The following is a 25845-nucleotide window of genomic DNA, read 5'->3' as shown; positions in this document are numbered from 1 at the left end:
ACATAGGCTAGCCAATTTCCAGCATTTTGTACCTTTGCGTCCTTTACTAGTATTCTTCACTTCCGACTCCGTGTCCTCTATTTGGTTCTCCCCTTATTTTACCAGCTCTGCATTTTTCTGATGGTACACCTCCTTTAGCTTGGTTTCTAAAAGCTTGGACCTGAGGCCACTCAGACTGGCGTTTCCCTTCACACAGTGATTCCCAGTGAGCAAAATGATCAAATCCATGTCTGCTGTGCTCTTGCAGTTATGGTTCAGTGTTTAACTCAATTCTCTCTCTTTCTCTCTCACACACCCCTTCGCCAAAAAAAGGGTCTCAGTCAGACCATCGGGGAGTTGAAATTAAAGATTTCTTGTTTTTAGCTGAACCCTCTACTCCCTCTGTGAAACGTTTGTCACGGCTGTGGGAACAGATTATCAGTCAGTTGTTGAAAAGCGCCTGGGTAGACAGAATTCCTATCACCCCTTCCGTCCCTCCTCCCTCTCTAGGCCTATATCCCCCTATAACCCCCTGTGTCCCTCATCGTGGGAATAACTGCACAAACTGGTCTACCATTAGGGCCATGTTTGGTTTATTTACAAATCTTAATCTCTCAGAGGTTCCTTAACTCTGACTTGAATCAGACTACGCTTAAGCATCTTTCCTGCACTTCTGGGGCAGATTTTCTTTGATTTATGTTACTTTAATTTTATTCAATTTACTTTATTTTACTTTGCTTCCATCTAGTCATAGATGTAGGTCCATAGCCTGGAAAAAAGTTCTCTGCCATAGCAGAATACCCAGGTGCAAGTCTTGGTGTCTATGTACAGTCTCCCATGTCTGACTGAAAGTCATGCATTTATGTTTTTAGTGTGCCGTTGTACTCATGGTGAGTCTAAGACATGTATAAAAAATATTTATGGAGGTAAAACCTTTTAATGTGCAAGTTTTGGCAAGAAATTTCCTCAAGAAGGACAAAGTATCCATCAAACTCTCTACCCATCTCAGTCTTTCCATATCTAAATAATAATTTATCTAAGACAATCCCTTTTCTTATAAACCTCCACCTCCAAACTAAACGAACATGCTGTAAATCTGTGTCACATTATTCAAATTTTCTGCTGTCCCATTGTTTTGCTTGGCAGTTGTGCAGCTGAACTTTGACATCTTGTTAGATAATGTTCAGTATTATGTCCCACCCCCTTGAAATCCTCCTACTTCCCCCCAATATGTTGTTAGTCAAACACACACACACACCCATGCATGAACGCACACACACACACACACACACACACACACACACACACACACACACACACACACACACACACACACACACACACACAAAGACACTGTAAGCACATAGCAGTGTCACAGACAAAGAAAGAGAGCCTGACTAGCCACTCAAGCAATGTTCAGTTCAGCTGTTCACATCTGAACTCTTGTCTGTCTGTGGCATTATTTAAAGCTGGTGTGTCTATCTTTTGGCCCTCTCTGAGTCTCTGATACTTAATTTATCAAAGTAAATAGAGTGAGAGGCAGGCAAATGTGCAGAAAATGGCATGTTATAAGAGATGGAGACTGACAGAAAGAATGTCACTAAGTTCTGGAAAAACAGGAGAATAGTATGTTTTCGAGAAGGAGAACAGTTGGGTGTAGTGAAATATTTTGGCCAAACACAGATGGGTGTCTATGTATGGTTTACGGGGAGTGAATGACATTGCAAGAGTGTGACGTTTTGAAGCTATTCAGTCGGTATGTTGCTGACAGCCTGACTTGGGCCCTGATGGACGCTGATGTCACCATATGTTAGGAAAAGAACCACAGACCTCCACCCAGAGCCAAACACTGTGCCTCTGTAGAAACAAAAGCACACACAAAGATAACAAGTTCAAACACCCTGTGTTAGCAGGCACAAAATATACTGTACTCTCTGGTGAGTTAGTACATGTCTAATGTGTTGGCTGAAGTGGTAATTTAACTCTTAACTTCTGAAGTGTTTGTACCACACTAGCCACTGAGCAATATGCAAAAACCAAACTCCCAGGCTCTTTTCGGGGGTTCACAACACAAAGGAGAAATTGACACTTTATCTTGATGAATTTTAGCCATCATAGTGCCTATCACAGTATATTTGCTCAGATTCTGATTTGCTTCTGCAGACGGCGGGGCCCGGGAGTTGCTCTTCTGGTGGAGAACTATCCCACGAAGTGTTCAGACAAAGAATTTATGTTTTGCCAGTGAATGTCTGGATTCAATTTTCTTTAATCGCAGCTACTCCAATAACTTTTGAGTACATTGCTTTTGTAATGGGCCTCAAGGACCAGCCATGTGTTTAAACAACAGAACGTGTTCCTCTTGTGTTTTTATCAAGACGTGCATGCATGTTATACCTAACTGGACCATTTTTTAAATTGAAATGAGCCCTGCGCTTGGGCACCCATGCGTAGATGGGCGCAAACACAGAGGCGACACTTGCACCCTCCAAAAACCCAAGATGACGCACACTGACTGTATGCTCTTGACAATGAGTCGCTCTGTTTCATCTCATGAATATTCATTCCTCATGCCTCAAAACTGTGCCATCTGACTCTAATGACATAGTCCTCATCATGGACAGGACGACAATGGCTTGCTCATGACTTGTAACAATGGCGTAAACCCCTTGTGACTTGTCAGGCTAGTGATAAGGTCAACGATATTTTGGCTTGGATCATTTCAAGAGCTACACATTTATACAGCAAATGCATCAAGACCCGACCTGATTGGTATTGTAGTCGTGTAAGTGTTGATTTGACTGAGACTACGTGTGAGAGTGCTCCAATATGAATCAGTTTCCACTTGTTGTGATTTTTTTTTTTAAGTTGTAGTGCAAATGTGACTGTTTTTGTCCTCAAGGTAAAGATGCGCTTGTGAGTGTTTTCCCCAGTGGAAATGCGCTCTGTCCAGACAAGCAGAGACATATGACCACAGTGGAATGGGATCTTCCTCTATTGCCACAGTGTGGTTGCTGACGTTGCCTCCCTTCTTTCCTCTGCCCCATTCTCTCCCCCCGCCCCCATCTCGCTCTCGCTCTGTCTCGCTCTCTCTCTCTCTCTCTCGCTCTCTCTGTCTCAGGTAAGAGTCATAAACACCATGCCTGGGGAGTAAAGGGCAGGTTTGAGCAGATGAGGGTGTGATCCCTCTGTGATAGGTTGACTGGGACTGCTGCCAGACAGATCACAAGTGACAGACAGGCAAACAGGAAGAATGTCTCACAATGTTAACTTGGATCTGCAACTGCACCACCTAGAAGCTGGACTGGAGTAAGTGTTTGGAAAATGTCACCTGTATTCTATTCTGTCCTTCTGTCACACTTTCATTTATGTCTGATGAAGTGTTTCAATTTTTCTCAAGTCGCTTCAACTTCTTGTTTTTTTTTTTGTTTTGTTTTTTTTTGGTTTTTTTTGCTGTTGTCCTGACATCAGATCTGTTAATTCTATACCGGATGAAGGCCAAGTGAAACATGGAAAACATGAGACAGGAACAAGGGAAAAGTAGATGACAGAATCAGCTGTGCTGTTTGGTGTCTTGTGTTACACTGTAAAGGTAAAGGCAGCTTAGAAAGCAGACTCTCCCAGGAGTTCCATGTGTGTTAAGTGCCCCGCATAGCATATTGTTCAGAAAGCTCTGGTGTTTCCTTGGGGGGAAAGGGGGTGGGGCAATTTGTGTGTGAGAGAGGGAGAGAGAGAGAATTTTCTTTTTAATTTTACGCCTTTATTTAACAAAAAACAGACTTGACTTTTTTTTTCCTTTGGACTTTCTGTCATTTTTCTCTCCAATTGTATTTGGCCAATTACCCCACTGTTCCGAGCCGTTCTGGTCACTGCTCCACCCCCTCTGCTGGTCTGGGAAGTGCTACCACATGTTTTCTCCGATTCATGTGGAGTCAGCAGCCGCTTCTTTTCACCTGACAGTGATGAGTTTCACCAGGAGGACATAGCGCGTGGGAGGATCACGCTATTCCCCCCAGTTCCCCCTCCCCCTCCCGAACAGGCGCCCCAACCAACCAGAGGAGGCGCTAGTGCAGCAACCAGGACACATACCCACATACGGCTTCCCACCCGCAGACACCACCAATTGTGTCTGCAGGGACGCCCGACCAAGCCAGAGGTAACAATGTCACTCCTTCACAATAACCTGTCCAATGAAAGACTTTTTCCTCCGGAAACCATCAGTGGTGTTGATAAGAGTGCTCAACAAATGAGGACTGGAATATTAAGATATCTTATATATATATGTATATATATATATATATATATATATATAGAGAGAGAGAGAGAGAGAGAGAGAGAGAGAGAGAGAGAGAGATTCACAAAGGATTATATTGCTGACATAGTGGGTAGTCTGTGAGACTGAGGATAAATGATGAGATCTACCTGAGTTTGTTCTTCTCTGCTGTACTGAGGGGCATGGCTCTGAGCATCCTGACCCTATCACTCACTGACAGGTTCTGTAGGCTGTTCACCAGGCGGTCCGGTCCCTCTTGCTCGCTGTGACACACAGAGAAAGCGAGAGAGAGAAAACAAACGTACATTCTTTTGTCCATGCAGTTTGCATATCATCCATGCCTTTTGGAGGGTGTGTATTTCTAATTGCAAGTGATACAAACCAGACTGCCTTCTATATGACCCTTCTTCCTGTTTTCTGTGGTTGTGAAGGCTCCTCAAGGAGCTTGAGCCTCCTCCGAAGGGTTTCTTTGGTTCCACGTCAGGGCATCATCATATGTATGTTTGTATTTGTCTTGTGACCAGTGATGCTTGGGGCTTTTTGGTTTTGTTATGAAGAGGAGTCATGTCTGAACTCAGGAAACTAAAATGTTTATGACTCTCTATTATCCTAACTAGGAAGAGGCCTGTTTTGACTTTTTACCTCTAAATTCTCCTTACATTGCATTACTTTCATGTGTGAATCCTGTACAGCAAAGACCAAGTGTTTTCAGTTTTTTTTCTATCTATAACTGTGAAATATGCCCTGCCTCTTTTGTTCATCTCCAATCTACATCTACTTTATGCTCGCACCCGCTTTCCCTGATTTTTCTTTTCTATTTTCCTCACTTAGATGTTCTTCCTTGTGAGCTTTTATGTAGTTTTATATGTTCTGTGGTGAACATGTAAGAGTAACTAACTGGATGTTCCATGTCCAATTTTACCATTGTTCACCAAACAACTAGTAATTAAAAAGCAAAATCCACCAAGTCAAATTTATTGTATGGTCAAACTGTCTTGGTAAACAAAACAGATTCTTATTCTGTATCTTTTCATGTTTCGCTGTCTGTTAGGAGTCCGCTTGATGAGGAAGGGGTTCATGACTCATTCAGTCAGCTGATAGCAGAGCAGACGCAGGATAAAGGACTGTCAGAAGCACAGGAGCTGCAACAGCTACAGAGAGATTTAGAAGAGGAGGGTGAAGGTAAACAAAGTGTGTGAGTGTCTGTGTGGGATAGACGGTGACAAATTAAAGGAAAAACCAACATAAAGTGTCTTAGTGAGGTGTTGGTCCACCACGGGCCTCCAGAACAGCTTCAGTGCTCCTTGTCATAGATTCTACAAGTCTCTGAACTCTGCTGGAGGGATGAACACTATTCTTCCAAAAGATATTCCCCTAGGGGCATCCGGGTAGTGTGGTGGTCTATTCCATTGCTTACCAACATGGGGATCGCTAGTTCGAATCCCCGTGTTCCCTCCGGCTGGGTTGGGCCTCCCTACAGACACTATAGAGCTCCGGACGTCACGTGACTAGTTTTGTTTACGTGGCCACTTTGGCAGGAAGAAAAGTGTGTGCACTGAGCAAAAGTGAGTGGCGCCAGCGTCAATTTCAAGCCGTCAGAGTACACTGCGCGTTTTATTTCCAAAGACATTGAACGCTATATTGCGAAACTTGACAGATTAAACATTACTGACCCTTATAATGCCCCCGGGGTGCTTTTCACGAGTATTGAAACAGCCGGAACGGGCAACGTTCCAGACCTGCAGTATCCAGACATCTACAATTACCTGATCAACTTTCCCTCGTCCTACTCTGGAGAGTCTTTCAAAGCCTACAAAAGCCTGGAGGAGTACACATGGACAAAATCTGTATTCATGACAAACATTCAGCTTTGGAGTCTACCGACTAAAAATTGCTTTCTCGTCACTGGAAGGGTAAGTGTCAATTCATGTTAGTTAAAGTTAGCATAAGCAGTGGGCAGTGTAATGTAATCAGTGTCATAACTTGTACCTCAAGTTGTTTATGGGTAGATTCCTTCACGGAAGAGTCTCCTGTGAGACTCTGGTCTGCAGTAGGATACTTGCTGCTGTCTTGAGGACAATCTGTTGGAAGGATTACTCCTGCAGCTGATGAATTCTTTGCTTGCTCTCTTCTTTGGAGTTTGCTCTTCTGTCTTCTGTTGACTACTATATCTAACCGCATTCTTCTTCTTCTCTTCTCCGGGGATGGTACATGTTTGAAGATGGATGGGATGTAGTTGAGTGACAGAGGGTTATCACTCTTTTTCCCTAAAACATAAGTAAATAGAAAATGTCCAGTCCCATTTTAGTGAGCAACAGGCTTAGTTCTTTTATCTTAGCCGTTGTTAGCCCCGCAAAATCCATGCCACAAGGCATAGGTCGAACTTGCCTTTTAGGATAATAAAATTGTCAGAAACCGTAATAAAAGCCTGTTAAATAAAAAATATATTTACGTTAGGAAGTGGTATATTCTGTACCTGATGTGAAGTGGTCACTACACAAGAGGAATCCGTTGCTTGTGGGGTCCAGTCCCATTGTTCAGTTTTCTTCTGTTTGCTTCTAGCACGTTTTATGGCAGTAGTCCATTTATGTCGTCTTTCGGGATCTTTAGGAATCCGATAAAATGCTCTCCCTTTTACTTGTCTCCGACTGTTAAGGCATCCCAGCCCATAACAGCTATCCACCATATTCACTGTATAAATACAGCAGGCGAAGAGACTTGCTGCTAGCTAGCAGTCATTTGCCCAGCAATAGGCCCACTTTCCTGCCGAAATGGCGGTGTTTTGATTTTGACTATTGCGTGACGTCAGCTACCGGACCTCTATTGGCCGTGTCTGCGAGTGGGAAAACCGGATGTGGGTATGTGTCCTGGTCACTGCACTAGCACCTCCTCTGGTCGGTTGAGGCGAGGGCTTCAGACTAACTTTTTCCACGAGGAGCACTGGTGCTCTTTACTAAAAATTTTAGGAGCACCAGCACAAAATTTAGGAGCACCACTTAAATCAACACGCAATGCAGCACATTGATATTTTTTCCGTCTTAACTATATTACTTGTAAATGCTTTGGTAATAAATAGACCACTTACAGAAATAACAATATGCTGTTTTATTTTAAATGTCACAAAGTGAGGTAGTGCTTAAGAGCAAAAAAACAATAAGTTAAATAAAATGTAAACTTTAAAGTGCTTTTTGTAAACATAAGCACCAAATAATACATTCATAAATGTAAACATAAGGTATGTGGTCAGTAACATTACTGTCATTACTGCATAAGAACCACAACAAAACAAGTAAACACTGAACAGTATGCCTCTCCTTCCCTTCCCTTTAGTTTAGAGAACATCCCCCTGAGGGCCACTAGGAAGCTCAAAGGGCCAACCCTTGTAATTCACCCTTCGCTAAGCCACGCCACGAAACGCAGACTGGCCAGTCACAGCGCAGCATAGGACAGAGGTCCAACACTTTCATTGCGGCGTTCTGTTGACTCTGATGCAAAAGTGTCAGATTTTCCTAATTTTCGAGCTGGTTTTGTGGACATTTAGCTAGTTATGGTTAAACGTTGTGCCTGGGAACATGTAACAGTGACAGCCGTTACCCAGACAGATTGGAAGGAGATGTACATTTTTTTCCCTTTCCAAAACCAAAATCAAACCCTGAAAAGTGTAGGCTGTGGATAAAGCTATGTGGACGTCCTCAAATCCAGTTGAACCCCTCAAAGATCAACAAGCACGGCTTTGTCTGCTCCAAGGTAAGTAATTAATTTTATTAACCGTAAAATAATGTTAAAGCTTGACGGACTTAGCAACAGTAACTAAGGGGAGCGGGCCTTAGCGAAGGGTCAATTGGGCCTTCTAGCTCTTTTACCCTGACTGAACCACATCTGTACAGTCTCCTTGGCATCAACTCACTGTGGCACTGCAATAACCCTGGAACAGTAAAATACTCACTGTACCTACAAATAAATATTTTAGTAATAAAGTGCAATAAATACATATGTCACTCACATATCTGAACAAGCTGTATTATACTGTACATAACCACCTACTTACTATAACGTAATGCTTTTTTACATTATTTATCATCACTCATCACTTCTTTGCACTATATCCTGTTTATGTTTCACATAAACGGTTTCATCTGTATATAGTCATTCCTAGTGTATATTTCTGAAGATTGTGTGTTCTGTGTGCGAGTACAATGAGCCAAACCGGAGTCAAATTCCTTACATACCTTAAGCATTTGCGTGCTGGACTTCCACATGACTAGTCAAAACATTCACTGGCCACCCTTGCTGCAGGATCCGTGCATACACAATCTCGCATTCCTTGGTTGACACATCCGTATCGCTGTCAATCGTGAATGAGAGATACTATATGGAGTCCACTATTTTTTTGCCTGTCTTCTTTTAAAGTGTATCAGCTATCACTCCAGTAAATTGGGCACATGCCGTGTCATTGCAGTATGTGAGGTTTAACTTTAACTCTGTTCTTTTTTATAAGTCTATGTGACCCTTGAATTTTGTGAATGGTAGCTGTTCTTTGGCGATGTAGTACACCGTATTGGATTTTATTTCCATTTCGGCCTCTTCTGCAGAACGGTTTGCAGATGCTTGCCTTTCAAGTGCCGTTTGCAGAGACCCTGAACTTCCAGCCGTGCACCTGTCCCTGCACAGTTTGTGCTTCAGGCTGTTGTTGTGCTTAAAGATGATGTCATGCTCGAACATAGTGGTGCTGGTCGAGGGGTTGGCAAACGTGGTTTTCTCTGCAAAAGTTGGCCCACGCTGAGAACAATACATGCAGTACATGGTGCCTTTTTCTTTGTTAAATTGCAGCCATGGATTTTGCACAAGCCATTCCTGTTGGAAGGAATACGCCTTTGCCTTTTTCACGTGACCTGCTGCTTCCTCGTCTGAACTGTCATCAGTTTGGGTCGGTGGAACAGGAGGAGGGTCTGAAGGAGGGTCTTTTCTTTTAAAAAAACCAATCAATAGTTCGTTTCATTGTTCGTTTCACAGCGAGAGCAAGTCCTACTGAGTGGCAACTGATGTCCCGCGCGCGATTGTTTTCGCCCACAATGCTGCTTTGTTTTGGTCACGAGAGCCTCGCAGTAACTCCTGTCTCTCACACAGGTGTACATACACACATACACTACCGTTCAAAAGTTTGGGATCACCCAAACAATTTCGTGTTTTCCATGAAAAGTCACACTTATTCACCACCATATGTTGTGAAATGAATAGAAAATAGAGTCAAGACATTGACAAGGTTAGAAATAATGATTTGTATTTGAAATAAGATTTTTTTACATCAAACTTTGCTTTCGTCAAAGAATCCTCCATTTGCAGCAATTACAGCATTGCAGACCTTTGGCATTCTAGCTGTTAATTTGTTGAGGTAATCTGGAGAAATTGCACCCCACGCTTCCAGAAGCAGCTCCCACAAGTTGGGTTGGTTGGATGGGCACTTCTTTGAGCAGATTGAGTTTCTGGAGCATCACATTTGTGGGGTCAATTAAACGCTCAAAATGGCCAGAAAAAGAGAACTTTCATCTGAAACTCGACAGTCTATTCTTGTTCTTAGAAATGAAGGCTATTCCATGCGAGAAATTGCTAAGAAATTGAAGATTTCCTACACCGGTGTGTACTACTCCCTTCAGAGGACAGCACAAACAGGCTCTAACAGGTACTATTTAATGAAGATGCCAGTTGGGGACCTGTGAGGCGTCTGTTTCTCAAACTAGAGACTCTAATGTACTTATCTTCTTGCTCAGTTGTGCAACGCGGCCTCCCACTTCTTTTTCTACTCTGGTTAGAGCCTGTTTGTGCTGTCCTCTGAAGGGAGTAGTACACACCGGTGTAGGAAATCTTCAATTTCTTAGCAATTTCTCGCATGGAATAGCCTTCATTTCTAAGAACAAGAATAGACTGTCGAGTTTCAGATGAAAGTTCTCTTTTTCTGGCCATTTTGAGCGTTTAATTGACCCCACAAATGTGATGCTCCAGAAACTCAATCTGCTCAAAGAAGTGCCCATCCAACCAATCCAACTTGTGGGAGCTGCTTCTGGAAGCGTGGGGTGCAATTTCTCCAGATTACCTCAACAAATTAACAGCTAGAATGCCAAAGGTCTGCAATGCTGTAATTGCTGCAAATGGAGGATTCTTTGACGAAAGCAAAGTTTGATGTAAAAAAAATCTTATTTCAAATACAAATCATTATTTCTAACCTTGTCAATGTCTTGACTCTATTTTCTATTCATTTCACAACATATGGTGGTGAATAAGTGTGACTTTTCATGGAAAACACAAAATTGTTTGGGTGATCCCAAACTTTTGAACGGTAGTGTATGCTAAGCCCACTTATTCACACACAAGTTTTCTTCTTACTGGATTTCACATGATTAAAAGAAAACACGGTTATATTGCAAGGTGCACCAGTGCGCCTAGGTTTAAAATGTACTTGCACTGATGCCAAAACTAGGCGCAAAATGCGACTAAATGGTAGCACTCTGGAGCCCTGGGAATGCCTGTTCGGGGGGGAAGGGGGAACTGGGGGGAATAGCATGATCCTCCCATGTGCTACATCCCCCTGGCGAAACTCCTCACTGTTGGTGAAAAGAAGCAGCTGGCGACTCCACATGTATTGGGGGAGGCATGTGGTAGTCTGCAGTCCTCCCCGGATCGGCAGAGGGGGTGGGGCAGTGAGCAGGATGGCTCGGAAGAGTGGCGTAATTGGACGGGTAAAATCGGGGAGAAAAACGGGGGGGGGGGGGTAATACAAAAAAGAAAAGAAAAGAAATTCCCTCATTTGGTGTTTTGATGATGGTGATGGAGCGCGCCATCTAACACGTCGGTCCAAAATCTCCCATAGGTGTTCAATTGGATTGAGATCTGGTGACTGTGAAGGCCATAGCAAATGATTTACATCATTTTCATCCTCATCAAACCATTCAGTGACCCCTCGTGCCCTGTGGATGGGGGGATTGTCATCCTGGAAGAGACCACTCCCATCAGGATAGAGATGTTTCACCATAGCGTAAAGGTGATAACTCACAATAACTTTGTATTGATATGCAGTGACCCTTGACTCTAAGGAGACAAGGTGACCCAAACCATGGCAGGAAAATGCCCCTCACAGTATAACAGAGCCCCCAGACCCCCTCACTGTAGGGGTCAAGCATTCAGGTTTTTCCTTTCATTTGTCACCTGTGTATGTTTGTCTTTGTGTGTAATAAGAGTTTCAAAGAATCAAAGAAGGTTGAATCAGTTCATCTGGATACAACGTTTATTGACAGATACGTTTCATCACTCAACTAAGTGACATCTTAAGTATAAACTCACTGCAGGCATCCCCACCCCTTATAAACAACACAGTACAGTTGCCTAATGACCAATTTCATATGCAAATATGGATGTGGCCACTAACTAGAGTTTCAAAGTCCATGTGTACTATTCACAGAGGATTACTGATTGTTGCAATCACAGCATTGACAGAGTGATGAGTATGAAGCTGGAAATTGAAGGTTTATTGCTGAATGTTATCAGCGCATATGCCCCGCAAGTTGGGTGTGAGATGGATGAAAAAGAAGAATTCTGGAATGAGTTGGACGACATGGTGGAGAGGGTACCCAAGGAGGAGAGAGTGGTGATTGGAGCCGACTTCAATGGACATGTTGGTGAAGGGAACAGAGGTGATGAGGAGGTGATGGGAAGGTATGGAGTCAAGAAGAGAAATGTGGAAGGACAGATGGTGGTGGATTTTGCGAAAAGGATGGAAATGGCTGTGGTGAATACATATTTCAAGAAGAGGGAGGAACACAGGGTGATGTACAAGAGTGGAGGAAAGTGCACACAGGTGGACTATATCTTATGTAGAAGGCGCCATCTAAAAGGGATTGGAGACTGCAAGGTGGTGACAGGGGAGAACGTAGCTAGGCAGCATCGGATGGTGGTCTGTAGGATGACTTTAGAGACCAAGAAGAGGAAGCGAGTGAAGACACAGCCGAAGATCAAATGGTGGAAGTTGAAGAAGGAAGACTGTTGTGTGGAGTTCAGGCAGGAGTTAAGACAGGCACTGGGTGGTAGTGAAGAGTTGCCAGATGGCTGGAAAACCACTGCAGAAATAGTGAGGGAGACAGCTAGGAAGGTAATTGGTATGTCATCAGGACAGAGGAAGGAAGACAAGGAGACTTGGTGGTGGAATGAGGAAGTACAGCAAATTATACAGAGGAAAAGGTTGGCAAAGAAGAAGTGGGATAGTAAGAGAGATGAAGAAAGTAGACAGGAGTACAAGGAGATGCAGCGTAAAGCAAAGAGAGAGGTGGCAAAGGCAAAGGAAAAGGCGTATGGTGAGTTGTATGACAGATTAGACACTAAGGAAGGAGAAAAGGACTTGTACCGATTGGCTAGACAGAGGGACCAAGCTGCAAAGGATGTGCAGCAAGTTAGGGCGATCAAGGATAGAGATGGAAATGTGCTGACAAGCGAGGAGAGTGTGCTAAGAAGGTGGAAGGAATACTTTGAGGGGCTGATGAATGAAGAAAATGAGAGAGAGAGAAGGTTGGATGATGTAGGGATAGTGAATCAGGAAGTTCAGCGGATTAGCAAGGAGGAAGTGAGGGCAGCTATGAAGAGGATGAAGAGTGGAAAGGCAGTTGGTCCTGATGACATACCTGTGGAGGCATGGAGATGTTTAGGAGAGATGGCAGTGGAGTTTTTAACTAGATTGTTTAACACAATCCTGGAAAGTGAGAGGATGCCTGAGGAGTGGAGAAGAAGCATACTTGTACCGATTTTCAAGAACAAGGGCGATGTGCAGAACTGTAACAACTACAGAGGTATAAAGTTGATCAGCCACAGCATGAAGATTTGGGAAAGAGTAATAGAAGCTAGGTTAAGAGGAGAGGTGACGATCAGCGAGCAGCAGTATGGTTTCATGCCACGAAAGAGCACCACAGATGCGATGTTTGCTTTGAGAATGTTGATTGAGAAGTATAGAGAAGGCCAGAAAGAGTTGCATTGTGTCTTTGTAGATTTAGAGAAAGCTTATGACAGAGTGCCGAGAGAGGAGGTGTGGTATTGTATGAGGAAGTCAGGAGTTGCAGAGAAGTATGTAGGAGTGGTGCAGGATACGTATGAGGGAAGTGTGACAATGGTGAGGTGTGCGGTTGGAATGACAGATGGGTTCAAGGTGGAGGTGGGATTACATCAAGGATCGGCTCTTAGCCCTTTCTTGTTTGCAATGGTGATGGACAGGTTGACGGACAAGATCAGGCAGGAGTCTCCATGGACGATGATGTTCGCGGATGACATTGTGATCTGTAGCGAGAGTAGGGTGCAGGTTGAGGAGAGCCTGGAGAGGTGGAGGTATGCACTGGAGAGAAGAGGAATGAAAGTCAGTAGGAGCAAGACGGAATACCTATGCCTGAATGAGAGAGAGGACAGTGGAATGGTCAGGATGCAAGGAGTGGAGGTGACAAAGGCATTTGAGTTTAAATACTTGGGGTCAACTGTCCAAAGTAACGGGGAGTGCAGTAGAGAGGTGAAAAAGAGAGTGCAGGCAGGTTGGAGTGGGTGGAGAAGAGTGTCAGGAGTGATTTGCGACAGAAGGGTATCAGCAAGAGTTGAAGGGAAAGTTTACAAGATGGTTGTGAGACCAGCTATGTTATATGGTTTGGAGACAGTGGCACTGACGAAAAGACAGGAGGCGGAGCTGGAGGTGGCAGAGTTGAAGATGCTAAGATTTTCACTGGGAGTAACGAAGAAGGACAGGATTAGGAACGATTATATTAGAGGGACCGCTCAGGTTGGACGGTTTGGAGACAAAGCAAGAGAGGCAAGATTGAGATGGCTTGGACATGTGTGGAGGAGAGATGCTGAGTATATTGGGAGAAGGATGCTGAATATGGAGCTGCCAGGGAAGAGGAGAAGAGGAAGGCCAAAGAGGAGGTTTATGGATGTAGTGAGGGAAGACATGCAGGTGGCTGGTGTGACAGAGGAAGACGCAGAAGACAGGAAGAAATGGAAAGGGATGATCCGCTGTGGCGACCCCTAACGGGAGCAGCCGAAAGTAGTAGTAGTAGTAGTAGTAGTAGCAATCACAGCATTGTAAGATGGCAACAGATGTATAACAACCGAAACCAATGACCAGTTTCATCTGCAAATATGGGTGTGACCATTAACTAGAGTTTTGATGGCCATGTGTAGTATTCACAGAGGATTGGGGAATAGCTGCAATCACAGCATTGCAAGATGGCGACAGGTGTATTCTTGGGCCTCCCCTCGGTTCAGGGATAGTCATATCCTCTTTAACATAGATGGCCTCTTTGACTCCCCGTTCAAACTCTTGTACTCTCTTAGGCCTCCGGGGGGGGGGGGGCTAAGATTACATCTGTCGTCATCTTAAAATGCTGTGAATAATACACATGGCCTTTGAAACTCTAGTTAGTGGCCACACCCATATTTGCATATGAAACTGGTCGATGGTTTACATCATTAGGCAACTATATTGTACTGTATCGTTTATAAGGGCTGGAGATGCCTGCAGTCAGTTTAGACTGAAGAGGTCACTTAGTTGAATGATGAAACGTATCTGTCAGTAAATGTTGTATCCAGATGAACTGATTCAACCGTCTTTGATTTTCTTACCTAGATTAATAAGCATGCATCAAAACAGTTTTTACACGACATTGCCTTCAATGTATTGTTGTCTTTATTTTCCCCCCTCTTGTTCTCCAGATGGTGTGGCCCACCTGTCCAGTCAAGGACATGATGTCTGGGGAGGGAGGCTTAGGCAGATGGAAGCAGATGAGGAGGGGGAGGAGGCAGACCAGTACGATCCCTTCATTGGTGAACGTTGGTCCTCAGCCACCTTGAAAATCCTGTCCTCCATGCCCAGTCGCACTATCGGTAAATCCCACAGATGGCTTATTAAGGGCCCTGACACACCAGTCCAACGGTCAGCCATCGACCAATGTCGAGCCGTTGGTGAGCGCCTGTAACCCTAGTTTCGCGGTGTGTCCCACACCGTCAGCACTAGTCAGACCCCTGTTGGCAGCTTTTCGGCTGATTCAACATGCTGAATCAGCCGAGCCCGTCGGTGAGAAAGATAACTCTGATTAGCTGTTCAGCTTGCTGAATCAGTGCAGAACGTACATGCTAGTTGGCCGTCGGCTGCAGTCTTTGCGGTGTGATCAAGTGCTACTTTTTAGCCCATACGGCAGGTGACGTGAGGCGACACAATAGTCTGCCTTCGTCGCCGCTAGTCAGTTTGGTGTGGCTGGGCCCTAAGAAAGACGTGATGTGATGCTGATGGAGAAAAAAGGAAGGGACAGGTTCAAGTGTCTCTTTGTCTACATTTGTCAAACACTTTTGTCCTCACTGTATTTTTGTCTGCATTAGGGACTTAAAGATTAGGTTAACAAATGCCAAACCCACACTTCATTTAAATATCAGACATAATTTTGAATCACACAGACAAAAACCTCATCGATTGCTTCAGCATTTAGAAATTTTCCACTTCCTGCTGTTTTCATGCTGGGCTTCAACACGGTCCAATGGGCGGTTGTTTACGCCATGTAAAAACCATGATGCATCTCCTTTTTGAAAATGGGAAGCATGGTACAGCCTTAGTATCTTCCCTTATTTTATGTTTATTCAGAATATGATTAGAATGGGAGCATTTGATTTGGAACGTTTTGCAGTTGACCAAGTACATCCAACCATCTGTAATCCTCCCCACTTAGTCCTGTAGCATTAGTTTGTCATATACTGCCAGAGACCGGCAGGGATTTTATAGCAAGGAAAATGTATTTGTTGAAATGCAAATAAACACACACACACACACACACACACACACACACACGGAGGTTAGACAGAATTTCAGGAGTCCATGTGTTTCTCAAGGACCCTTCAAGTGGGGTCAGATGCCAGTACAGGGGCATAAACCTGGCTCCTGCGCTTGGTTCCCTTACTTAGCGGGATATGCAGTTCTCATTATTCCTTTGATTATGGAGATGAGGGAAATTAAGAGGTTTCCCCTATTTTTCCTGATGGTTGTTTACAAATGGGTACCTGAGATCCGGTTGTTGCTTCTCTACCTGTCCTTCTCTGCCAGGCCGCAATAGGGGTGCCATCATCTCTCAGTATTACAACAGGACCATGCAGCTCAGGAGACGCAGGCAGAGCAGACCACCCATTCAAGACCTCTCCCGCTCAGCCAGACCCAGCATACGAGGCTATGGAGTGGAGTCGGACAGCATAGAGGCCGACGAAGAGGGTGAAAGGACACACCAGCAAACAAAGCACACACACGTGCACACAGGCTTAAACATACACACACAAAAATTTGTGGAAACTCAGCACTCATAGGTTTACACACAAACACAAATCATAAAAGGTGACACTAAAATAAACTAAGGCTTTGTCTTTCATGCAGTATATTTTGTCTGTGTGTGTGTCACAGTGAGCAAAAGGGACCGCCTGGTGAACAACCTACAGAACCTGTCAGTGAGTGACAGGGTCAGGATGCTCAGAGCCATGCCCCTCAGTGTAGCGGAGAAGAGCGAACTCAGGTAGAGCTCCTTGTTATCCTCAGTCTCACAGACTACCCACTGTATCAGGAATATAATCCTTAATTGTGAATCAATCTCTCTCTCGCTTCTCTCTCTCGCTCTCTCTCTCTCTCTCTCTAGGAGGTTAGCATTACGAAAAGGCAGGCGGTCATTGTCTCGCAGCCAGATCCCCTGTTGCAGTCAACTCAAGTATTACATCATCATCGTGAGTCATCTCTGAGCTAGTCTTCCATTATACACTGCTCAAAAAAATAAAGGGAACACATAAGCAATGCAATGTAGCTCCAAGTCAATCACACTTTTGAGATATCAACCTGTCCAGTTAGGAAGCAACACTGATTTGTGAATCAATTTCACCTGTAGGTAAATTGTCTAATTTCCACCAGGTGGAAATTAGACAATTTGCAAGACAACCCCTATAAAAGGAATGGATTTGCAGGTGGTGGCCACAGACCATTTGCCTGTCCTCATCTTTTCTGGCCGATCTTTGGTTAGTTTTTCATTTTGCTAGTGCCCTCACCACTAGAGGTGGCATGAGGCGGTATCTGCAACCTACAGAAGTTGCTCAGGTAGTGCAGCTCATCCAGGATGGCACATCAATGCGTGCTGTGGCAAGAAGATTTGATGTGTCTCCCAGCACAGTGTCCAGAGCATGGAGGAGGTACCAGGAGACAGGCCAGTACACCAGGAGACGTGGAGGGGGCCGCAGGAGGACGACAACCCCGCAGCAGGACCGCTATCTGGTCCTTTGTGCAAGGAGGAACAGGAGGAGCACTGCCGGAGCCCTACAAAACGACCTTCAACAGGCCACTAATGTGCAGGTTTCTGCTCAAACAGTGAGAAACAGAATGCATGAGGATTGTATGAGGGCCCGACGTCCACAATTGGGGCCTGTGCTCACAGCCCAACACCGTGCAGCCCGATTGACCTTTGCCAGAGAACATCTTGGTTGGCAGATTCGCCACTGGCGCCCTGTGCTCTTCACAGATGAGAGCAGGTTCACACTGAACACATGTGACAGACATGAGAGAGTCTGGAGACGCTGTGGAGAACGTTCTGCTGCCTGCAACATCCTCCAGCATGACCGGTTTGGCGGTGGGTCAGTGATGGTCTGGGGAGGCATATCCTTGGAGGGCCGCACAGACCTCTACGTGCTAGCCAGAGGTACCATGACTGCCATTAGGTACCGGGATGAGATCCTCAGACCCATTGTCAGACCATATGCTGGTGCAGTGGGCCCTGGGTTCCTGCTCATGCATGACAATGCTCGTCCTCATGTGGCCAGTGTGTCAGCAGTTCCTGTATGTCGAGGGCATTGATGCTATGGACTGGCCTGCACGTTCCCCAGACCTGAATCCAATCGAGCACCTCTGGGACATCATGTCTCGTACCATCCGCCAACGCGATGTCGCACCACAGACTGTCCAGGAGTTGACCGATGCCCTGATCCAGGTCTGGGAGGAGATCCCTCAGGAGACCATCCGTCGTCTCATCAGGAGCATGCCCAGATGTTGTAGGGAGTGCATACAGGCACGTGGAGGCCACACACACTACTGAGCCTCATTTTGAATCGTCTTGAAGAATTTCCACAGAAGTTGGATCAGCCTATGTTCTCATTTTCCACTTTGATTTTGAGTATTATTCTGAATCCAGACCTTAATGGGCTAATGATTTTGATTTCCATTGATCATTCTTAGGTTATTTTGCTCTAAACACATTCCTCTGTCTAATAAATAAAGATTTTCAGCTGAAATATTTCATTCATCGAGGTCTATATTGTGTTTTTAGGTGTTCCCTTTATTTTTTTGAGCAGTGTACTTCTTGAGTTCTATTTTTTCCACCACTGGACTGGAGTCCAAGTTCCAGTAACTGTGAGAAGGTGTGGGCAGTTCATATATTCATTAAGCTGTATTGGATGTTCCATAGAGCATGAAAGCAGAGTATAGTCATAATACAGAGGTGGCCAAAGAGTTGGTGCCAGTCTAGATAGGATTTGAACTACAGCTAGGCTCAAGACTGCGAGGCATTGCCATTTTAAGAAAAAAAAAAAAGATGTGTCCTTTCTGTGTGTGTGTGTGTGTGTGTGTGTGTGTGTGTGTGTGTGTGTGTGTGTGTGTGTGTATATTTAAATAACTTTGTTAGAAGAAATACTCAACGGTAAGGAAAGTGCTCAACAAATAAAGAGCAAAATAATCCAGTTAGTCAAGTAAATTCTTTATGAGACAGTACAAGCCTGTTTCATGCCATAAGCAATCATCAGCTGGTTGCTTATGGCATGAAACAGGCTTGTACTGTCTCATAAAAAATTTATTTGACTCACTGGATTATATCTATATGAGAGAGAGAGAGAGCGTTTTTTTTTCTTTCAGAAAGTGCTCAACAAATGAGCAGAATATTAAGATAGATGTAAGAAAAAAAACTTTAATACATGGCAGAACAAGCTTGTTCAGCTGCCAATATGGTTAAACAACAAAGAAAAAACATACACAGCCAATAAATACTACGTTGCCACATGTCATACCCCTAGTTACAGTGCACAGCAACCAATGGGGGGACAGAAAACATTTGAAAAATTATGACCAATGGGGTAGGTAGTTATGATGTGCAGCAACCAATGGGAGGATGGAAAACATTTGAAAGCATTTGAAATGATATTGTTATTGTTATATATTTGTTATATTTTTAAATGTATGCTTTTTCAACAGTGCCCTGGCCCTTTAAGCTCTTGCTTTTTCAAAATAAGCCCCAACCCCTACTCCATTGGTTGTAATGTTTCTGACATTATTTTTCAAGAATTTTCCAATATTTTTCTAATTTTTTCTAATGTTTTCTATCCTCCATTGGTTTAACTACCTACTCCATTGGTACCCCATTTACTTGACTCATATCTATATATATATATATATATATATATATATATATATATGTGTGTGTGTGTGTGTGTGTGTGTGTGTGTGTGTGTGTGTGTGTGTGTGTGTCTTTTTGTAGTCATCGGACAAAATGGCGCTGTCTAGACATAACAGTTGTGTAATGATCCTGTGAAGTATTCCTGTTTTGAGGCAAAATGACTGATTTTTACAACAGGGGGTGCGTATTGAGATGTATTAAATATTTGACCTCAGTTTTCGTAAGACATCTCAGTCATTACATTACAGTCATTTAGCCGATGCTTTTATCCAAAGCGACTTTATCCAAGTTGCTTTGGATAAATGCATTTATTGTAAGAAATCAGTAGAACTACTAGTCATCAGAGGTCATAAGTGCATCTTCTCTCTAAACAAGCATCTAAGAGCAAAACCAATGCTAAAGTAAAAGCGCAAGAAAGAGGTTTTGTTTTTTGTTTTTTTTAATGAGTGAATACAATAAGAACAAGTAACAGGGTAGTAGTTCTTAAAGAGGTGAGTTTTCAACCTGCGCCGAAAGATGGGCAGCGACTCCGCTGTCCTGACATCAGTGGGGAGTTCATTCCCACTGTGGGGCCAGGACAGAAAAGAGCTGTGACCGGGTCGATCGGCAGCAGGGCCCTCTGAGCGACGGGGCAACCAGGCGTCCCGAGGCGGCAGAGCGAAGTGGTCGGGCGGGGATGTAAGGCTTGACCATGGCCTGGAGATAGGAAGGAGCTATTTCTTTCACTGCCCTGTAGGCTAGCACCAGAGTCTTAAACTGGATGCGAGCAGCTACTGGGAGCCAGTGTAGGGACATGAGGAGGGAGTTGTGTGGGAGAACTTAGGGCGGTTGAACACCAGACGAGCTGCAGCTTTCTGAACAAGCTCCAGAGGTCTGTTGGCCGACGCCGGGGCACCAGCAAGGAGGGAGTTGCCATAGTCCAGCCGGGAGATGACCAGAGCCTGGATGAGCACCTGTGCCGTCTCGTCAGTGAGGAATGGGCGAATCCTCCTGATGTTGTAGAGGAGAAATCTGCAGGAGCGAGCAACCGATGCAACGTTTGCAGCAAATGATAGTTGGTCATCCAGGATCACATCCAGATTCCTCGTAGTCCTAGTTGGCGTCACCACGGTGTTGTCAATGGTGAGCCAGGTCTCGGTGTGGTCAACCTTTCCCCAGGAGGAACATCAGCTCTGTCTTGTCCAGATTGGAATTCTTTGGGAAATCTTGATAAACTGAGATATTTACATGCGTGTGTGTGTGTGTGTAAACAGTTATACAGCGATACAAAGTGTGCCATCACATTCATCTTTGAGGGTGTAATTTGGATGTCAGTGGTTGCTTCTTTTAGGTGTTGTGTAATTGCCCTGTTGCAAAAGTACTTATGGCCTTTGGAGTATGAGAATTACACAAGTGAAAACAGGAACACATGTTGGCAATTTGTGTGGTACTGGACTGCTAATTCTGGAGTTGATTTTTAGTGGAAAAAAAATAGCCTTTGCCTCTCTTTTCCCCATATGCAGTAACAGACAGTGCTTTACAATAATCCCTCCTCTTTTTTCTTGTATTTGTTTTACTTCAAAAGGAAGTTTGAGCCAGAGAGTTAACATGGCATTGATTTATAGAGAAATCACATGCAACGTATACCTTATGTCACCTTATATGCAAGAATTCCTTTGTTTTATATTGTGTTTACTCATTCATTGTGCATGGTACTATCACTTCTACAATCACATCTATTATCTGCCTTTTTACCATATAACACAAGATTCTGCAAGTGGCCCTTTTCAATGCTCTCACTCTTTCTTGCCATTGACGTACCCCCCACCCCCCCTCCACCCAATCCCATCACTTTCCTCCTAGGCTGTGAGACAGAGTTGGTACAGCTGGCTGTCCTTCCTGCACTCCCTTCAGCTGTGGCAGGTGGCGCTCAAGAGAGTGAGCGGGCGTTTTGGCACCGGCGTCCTCTCGTACTTCCTATTCCTCAAGACCCTCCTCTTTTTCAACCTCTTCCTCTTCCTGGTGACTAGTGTGTTTCTTGTGCTGCCCCAGGCTGTTCATCCTCCTAAACTGCCCCAGAGCCAAGTCTCTTTCACTGGTCTGGAGGTCTTCACCGGCCAGGTATGCATAGAGCACCAGCATTAACACATTATTATAGGTCCTGTTTCGCAGCTGATTCTCAATCCAGTCCTCGGGACCTCTAGTAGTGCTGGTTTTCTGTCTTATCAGGTAGGTTAAGTATGTTCACTTGTTGTGATCCAGCTACCTAATCCGCGGCTATGTCCAAAATCATATAGTATTTAATATGAAATAATATTATGTAATAGGCAGCACGGTGGCGCAGTGGTTAGTGCGGTCACCTCACAGTAAGAAGGTCCTGGGTTCGAGCCCCAGGGTAGCCCAAACTTGGGGGTCATCCCGGTTCGTCCTCTGTGTGGCGTTTGCATGTTCTCCCCGTGCCTGTGTGGGTTTTCTCCGGGTGCTCCGGTGTAGGTCAGGTGTTGGCCCTGTGTGATGGCCTGGCAACCTGTCCAGGGTGTCTCGCCGCCTGCCGCCAAATGACTGCTGGGATAGGCTCCAGCATCCCCCCGACCCTGAGAGCAGGATAACAATGGATTATGTAATATTACATAGTATGCATTAAATAGTATGTGAAAAATACCCGCATGTCATACGATATCCAGAGAAATATTGAAGTATGCAAACCCTGGTCACTATGGTGGCATGAGCAATCCCACATTGCATTGCAATACCTCATGACAACAATTAACAATGGCAGAGGGCAGTTCAAGCCCAAGCAGCTGAAGGTGGAACTTCTTAAATTTATTATATTTTTGGCTATGTTTAGCAGAAAATAGTTTAAATCAAAGGTTATTTTTACATTTTATTTTATTCATTTATTTTGGACCCCCCCCCTTTTTTTTTCTCCCCAATTGTACCCGGCCAATTACCCCACTCCAAGCTTTCCCGGTTGCTCCTCCACCCCCTCTGCCGGGGGGAGGGCTGCAGACTACCATAAGCTTCCTCTGATACATGTGGAGTCGACAGCCGCTTCTTTTCACCTGACAGTGAGGAGTTTCACCAGGGGGACGTAGCGCATGGGAGGATCATGCTATCCCCCCAGTTCCCCCTCCCCCCTAAACAGGCGCCCTGACTGACCAGAGGAGGTGCTAGTGCAGTGACCAGGACACACACCCACATCCGGCTTTCCACCCACAGACATGGCCAATTGTCATGTAGGGCGCCCGACCAAGCCGGAGGTAACACGGGGATTCGAACCGGCAATCCCCTTGTTGGTAGGCAACGGAATAGACTGCTACAGTACCAGGACGCCCCCATTTTTACATTTTAAAGAAAGATACCAGTCATGACACCGGTAGAAGTGTATGCAGTTTATTGCCATCAACCTGCATATGGCTGAAAGGAAGAAGAAGTGGAGCTGCTCTACGACAATGTATTGTGTACAAAAAGGCATCTTACTTTTCATCTACATATGCCAGAAGATAGACCACAAATGTGTAGTATGTGATTTCAGATGCAGCCAAGGAGTACTTAGACCTGGCACGACAGGTGAATGTAATTAACTGTCTGACAGAATAGAAAACCAGCAGTACTGGTGGTACCCAAACATGAATGTGAAAACCACATCTCTGAAGGACAGTTTTATGATTTGACTCATTGTTCAAAACATTCCGCACACAGTGGGATTCAATCAAATGACAGAAAACTACTGCTGAACTCAAAGCCCAGCATGGAGTTATTGCTTAGAAAGTTTAGTCGCAGCTTCATTGCCTGCCAATTGATCTAGTGCTCTGTAAATGTATGCTAACTAAACGGCAGACTTTGGCTTAAGAGCACAGAGAGGTGTAGCTGGTGTGTTGATGGATGGCATCATGTTCATCCCGTATTTGTAGATTGCTATCCAGCGCAAATGCATTAAAAAGAGAAAAAGTGGTTCCATGCATAAAAATGTTCAGAGATGTAGTGTCAAAAAACATTGAAGGCTTGTAAGATGCTCTCTAGTAGAGTTAATGCAAAGAGAGTGGCACCATTGCTTGTCTGCCCACTTTTTAAGTGCTTAAGTGCATGGATGGCCTATGTATATCTAATATGAGCCTGCAGATGTATTCCAGATTGGCATTAACACAAAGCACTGATGTCAAACAAATGGTCATTCTGTCCCTCTTTTCCTATTTCAGGGCTACTTTTCGAACTCTGTGATGTACTATGGCTACTACAGTAACTTCACTCTCAACAAGAGCTGCCGTGGTGGTAGCCAAGGGCAAAATTCCACTGTGCTCAACACCACAAGGTTAGATTGTGGGTCACCGCGCCTTTCCTACAACATGCCACTGGCGTACTTCTTCACCATAGGAATGGCATTCTTCATCACATGCATCATCCTTGTATACAGGTACAGTTGGATGGAAAAGCAGAAGGATGAGTGTGTTTGTGTTCATATGTGTGGCCTCTGTGTGTGCGTATTTGATGAGTCTTTGTGTGTCGAGGCTGAAGAACGTACATGCCTGGATTGTAAATTGAGGAAAGTCGTTTACAACATGGTGATTGGGATAATCTACCTGCTAAACGTGGTGTTACGCCCCCTAGTGGCCAGAGGACCAAGGCGCAACATTTACCACAACAGAACAAACCAAATGTGATTGCAGCCTCACAAAACCACAACTTAAGCAGGATGAACCAGAACGTAAGCAGAAAGAACCACAACTTAAGAAATATGTATTTAATTCAAAAACACAGCAACACAGGGAAATAGGGCGCTAATCAGTGGCACCAAATAAACTATAAACTGAAAAGAAACCCCCCCCCCTTAACAGGCGTCAAGCGCCCCTAAATACATGGGTTGGTGCCCACCGCTAAACTAATGAAGAATAAAATAAACAAACTACGTGTGAAGTAAATGTAGACCCCAGGGTGTCTAAACTTACCAACTTACCCAAATGTCCCCTATGAGCTTAAACAAGAAAAGAAACAAAGAAAAACTAACCAACAAACAAACATAGGCTGATCCGAGGTAAACTAACTCATAGTCTTAAACAATCAAAAACAAGACAAACACAAAACCCAACCAACCAACCGCTCGCCTCCTGATACTGCCACTACCCAGGAGAACAAGAGGGAACAATGGAAAAGCTAGGACTATATATAGGAGGAGGAGCAGGGCGTGGCTAATTGGTGATACAGAACAGGTGTGTTAATAGACAGGGGATCCAAGCTGCAGCTTCTGTAAGAAAGGGAATTATGGGGACACAAGGGGGAGACAAAACCACAACACACCAGGACAAAGTAACACATCCATACAACATGCAGGCCTGCATACATTAAACACAAAAACAATACGGGACGTAACACTCCCCCCCATAAAGACTCAGCCCACGGCTGATGACACCAACACCCCTACCTCCACTACCACTCCATCCAACAACCAAAACTTAAACTCTAGAAAGGGCTTCCGCAAACACATTGTCAGTGCCCTTCTTGTGCCGGATAACAAGGTTATATGTTTGCAGCATAACAGCCCAGCGCATTAAGAGCTGGTTTTGGTTGTACATTTTATCCAAAAAGACAAGAGGGTTGTGGTCCGTAAACACTACCACAGGCTCCGCACTGGAGCCAAGGTACACTTCAAAAAACTGGAGTGCCAGCAGCAGCGCCAACGTCTCCTGTTCAATGGTCGAGTAGCACCTTTGGCAACTGCTAAACTTCTTGGAGAAGTAACCAACAGGATGAACCAGACCATCCGCATCCATCTGTGTTAAAACTGTACCAGCTCCAAGGGAACTGGCATCTACCTCGAGAGAGAGAGAGGGGTAGAGAAATCAGGCGCACTGAGAACCGGGGCACTGCACAGGAGGGCCTTACAGCTCTCGAAAGCTAACTGGCACTCATCAGTCCATACAAACGGAACCAAGGGACTAATCAGATCAGTCAGAGGTGCTGCCACTGTCGAAAAGTTTCGACAGAAACCCCTGTAATACCCTGACATCCCCAAAAACCGACGTAACTCACGCCTAGTACTTGACACAGGGAACGCAGCTATAGTCGCAACCTTGTCCTCTAGAGGGCGCACCTGACCCCCTCCCACCTGCTTACCCAAATATGTCACTGTTGCCTTCCCAAACTCGC

At 44.6% G+C, this 25845-nt stretch overlaps 1 protein-coding gene across 3 annotated transcripts in view; it reads left to right on the top strand.

Annotated features, from left to right (window-relative positions):
- Nucleotides 1–25845, top strand: part of tmc6b (transmembrane channel-like 6b) — a 43445-nt gene that overhangs the window by 1978 nt on the left and 15622 nt on the right. For all 3 annotated transcript variants that reach the window (XM_056279574.1, XM_056279573.1, XM_056279575.1), the window contains exons 2-9: nt 3098–3285; nt 5301–5431; nt 14981–15151; nt 16359–16520; nt 16707–16815; nt 16936–17020; nt 21565–21822; nt 23901–24115. In XM_056279574.1, coding sequence (XP_056135549.1) covers nt 3230–3285; nt 5301–5431; nt 14981–15151; nt 16359–16520; nt 16707–16815; nt 16936–17020; nt 21565–21822; nt 23901–24115 — 1187 coding nt within the window. In that variant the 5' untranslated portion in view covers nt 3098–3229. The remainder of the gene's footprint in view (nt 1–3097; nt 3286–5300; nt 5432–14980; nt 15152–16358; nt 16521–16706; nt 16816–16935; nt 17021–21564; nt 21823–23900; nt 24116–25845) is intronic.

Source organism: Lampris incognitus, chromosome 5, assembly GCF_029633865.1.
Source record: "Lampris incognitus isolate fLamInc1 chromosome 5, fLamInc1.hap2, whole genome shotgun sequence".
In the NCBI taxonomy this organism is placed as follows: domain Eukaryota; kingdom Metazoa; phylum Chordata; class Actinopteri; order Lampriformes; family Lampridae; genus Lampris; species Lampris incognitus.
The sequence above is the reverse complement of the archived record's forward strand: the minus strand, read 5'-3'. Positions and strand labels throughout refer to the sequence as shown.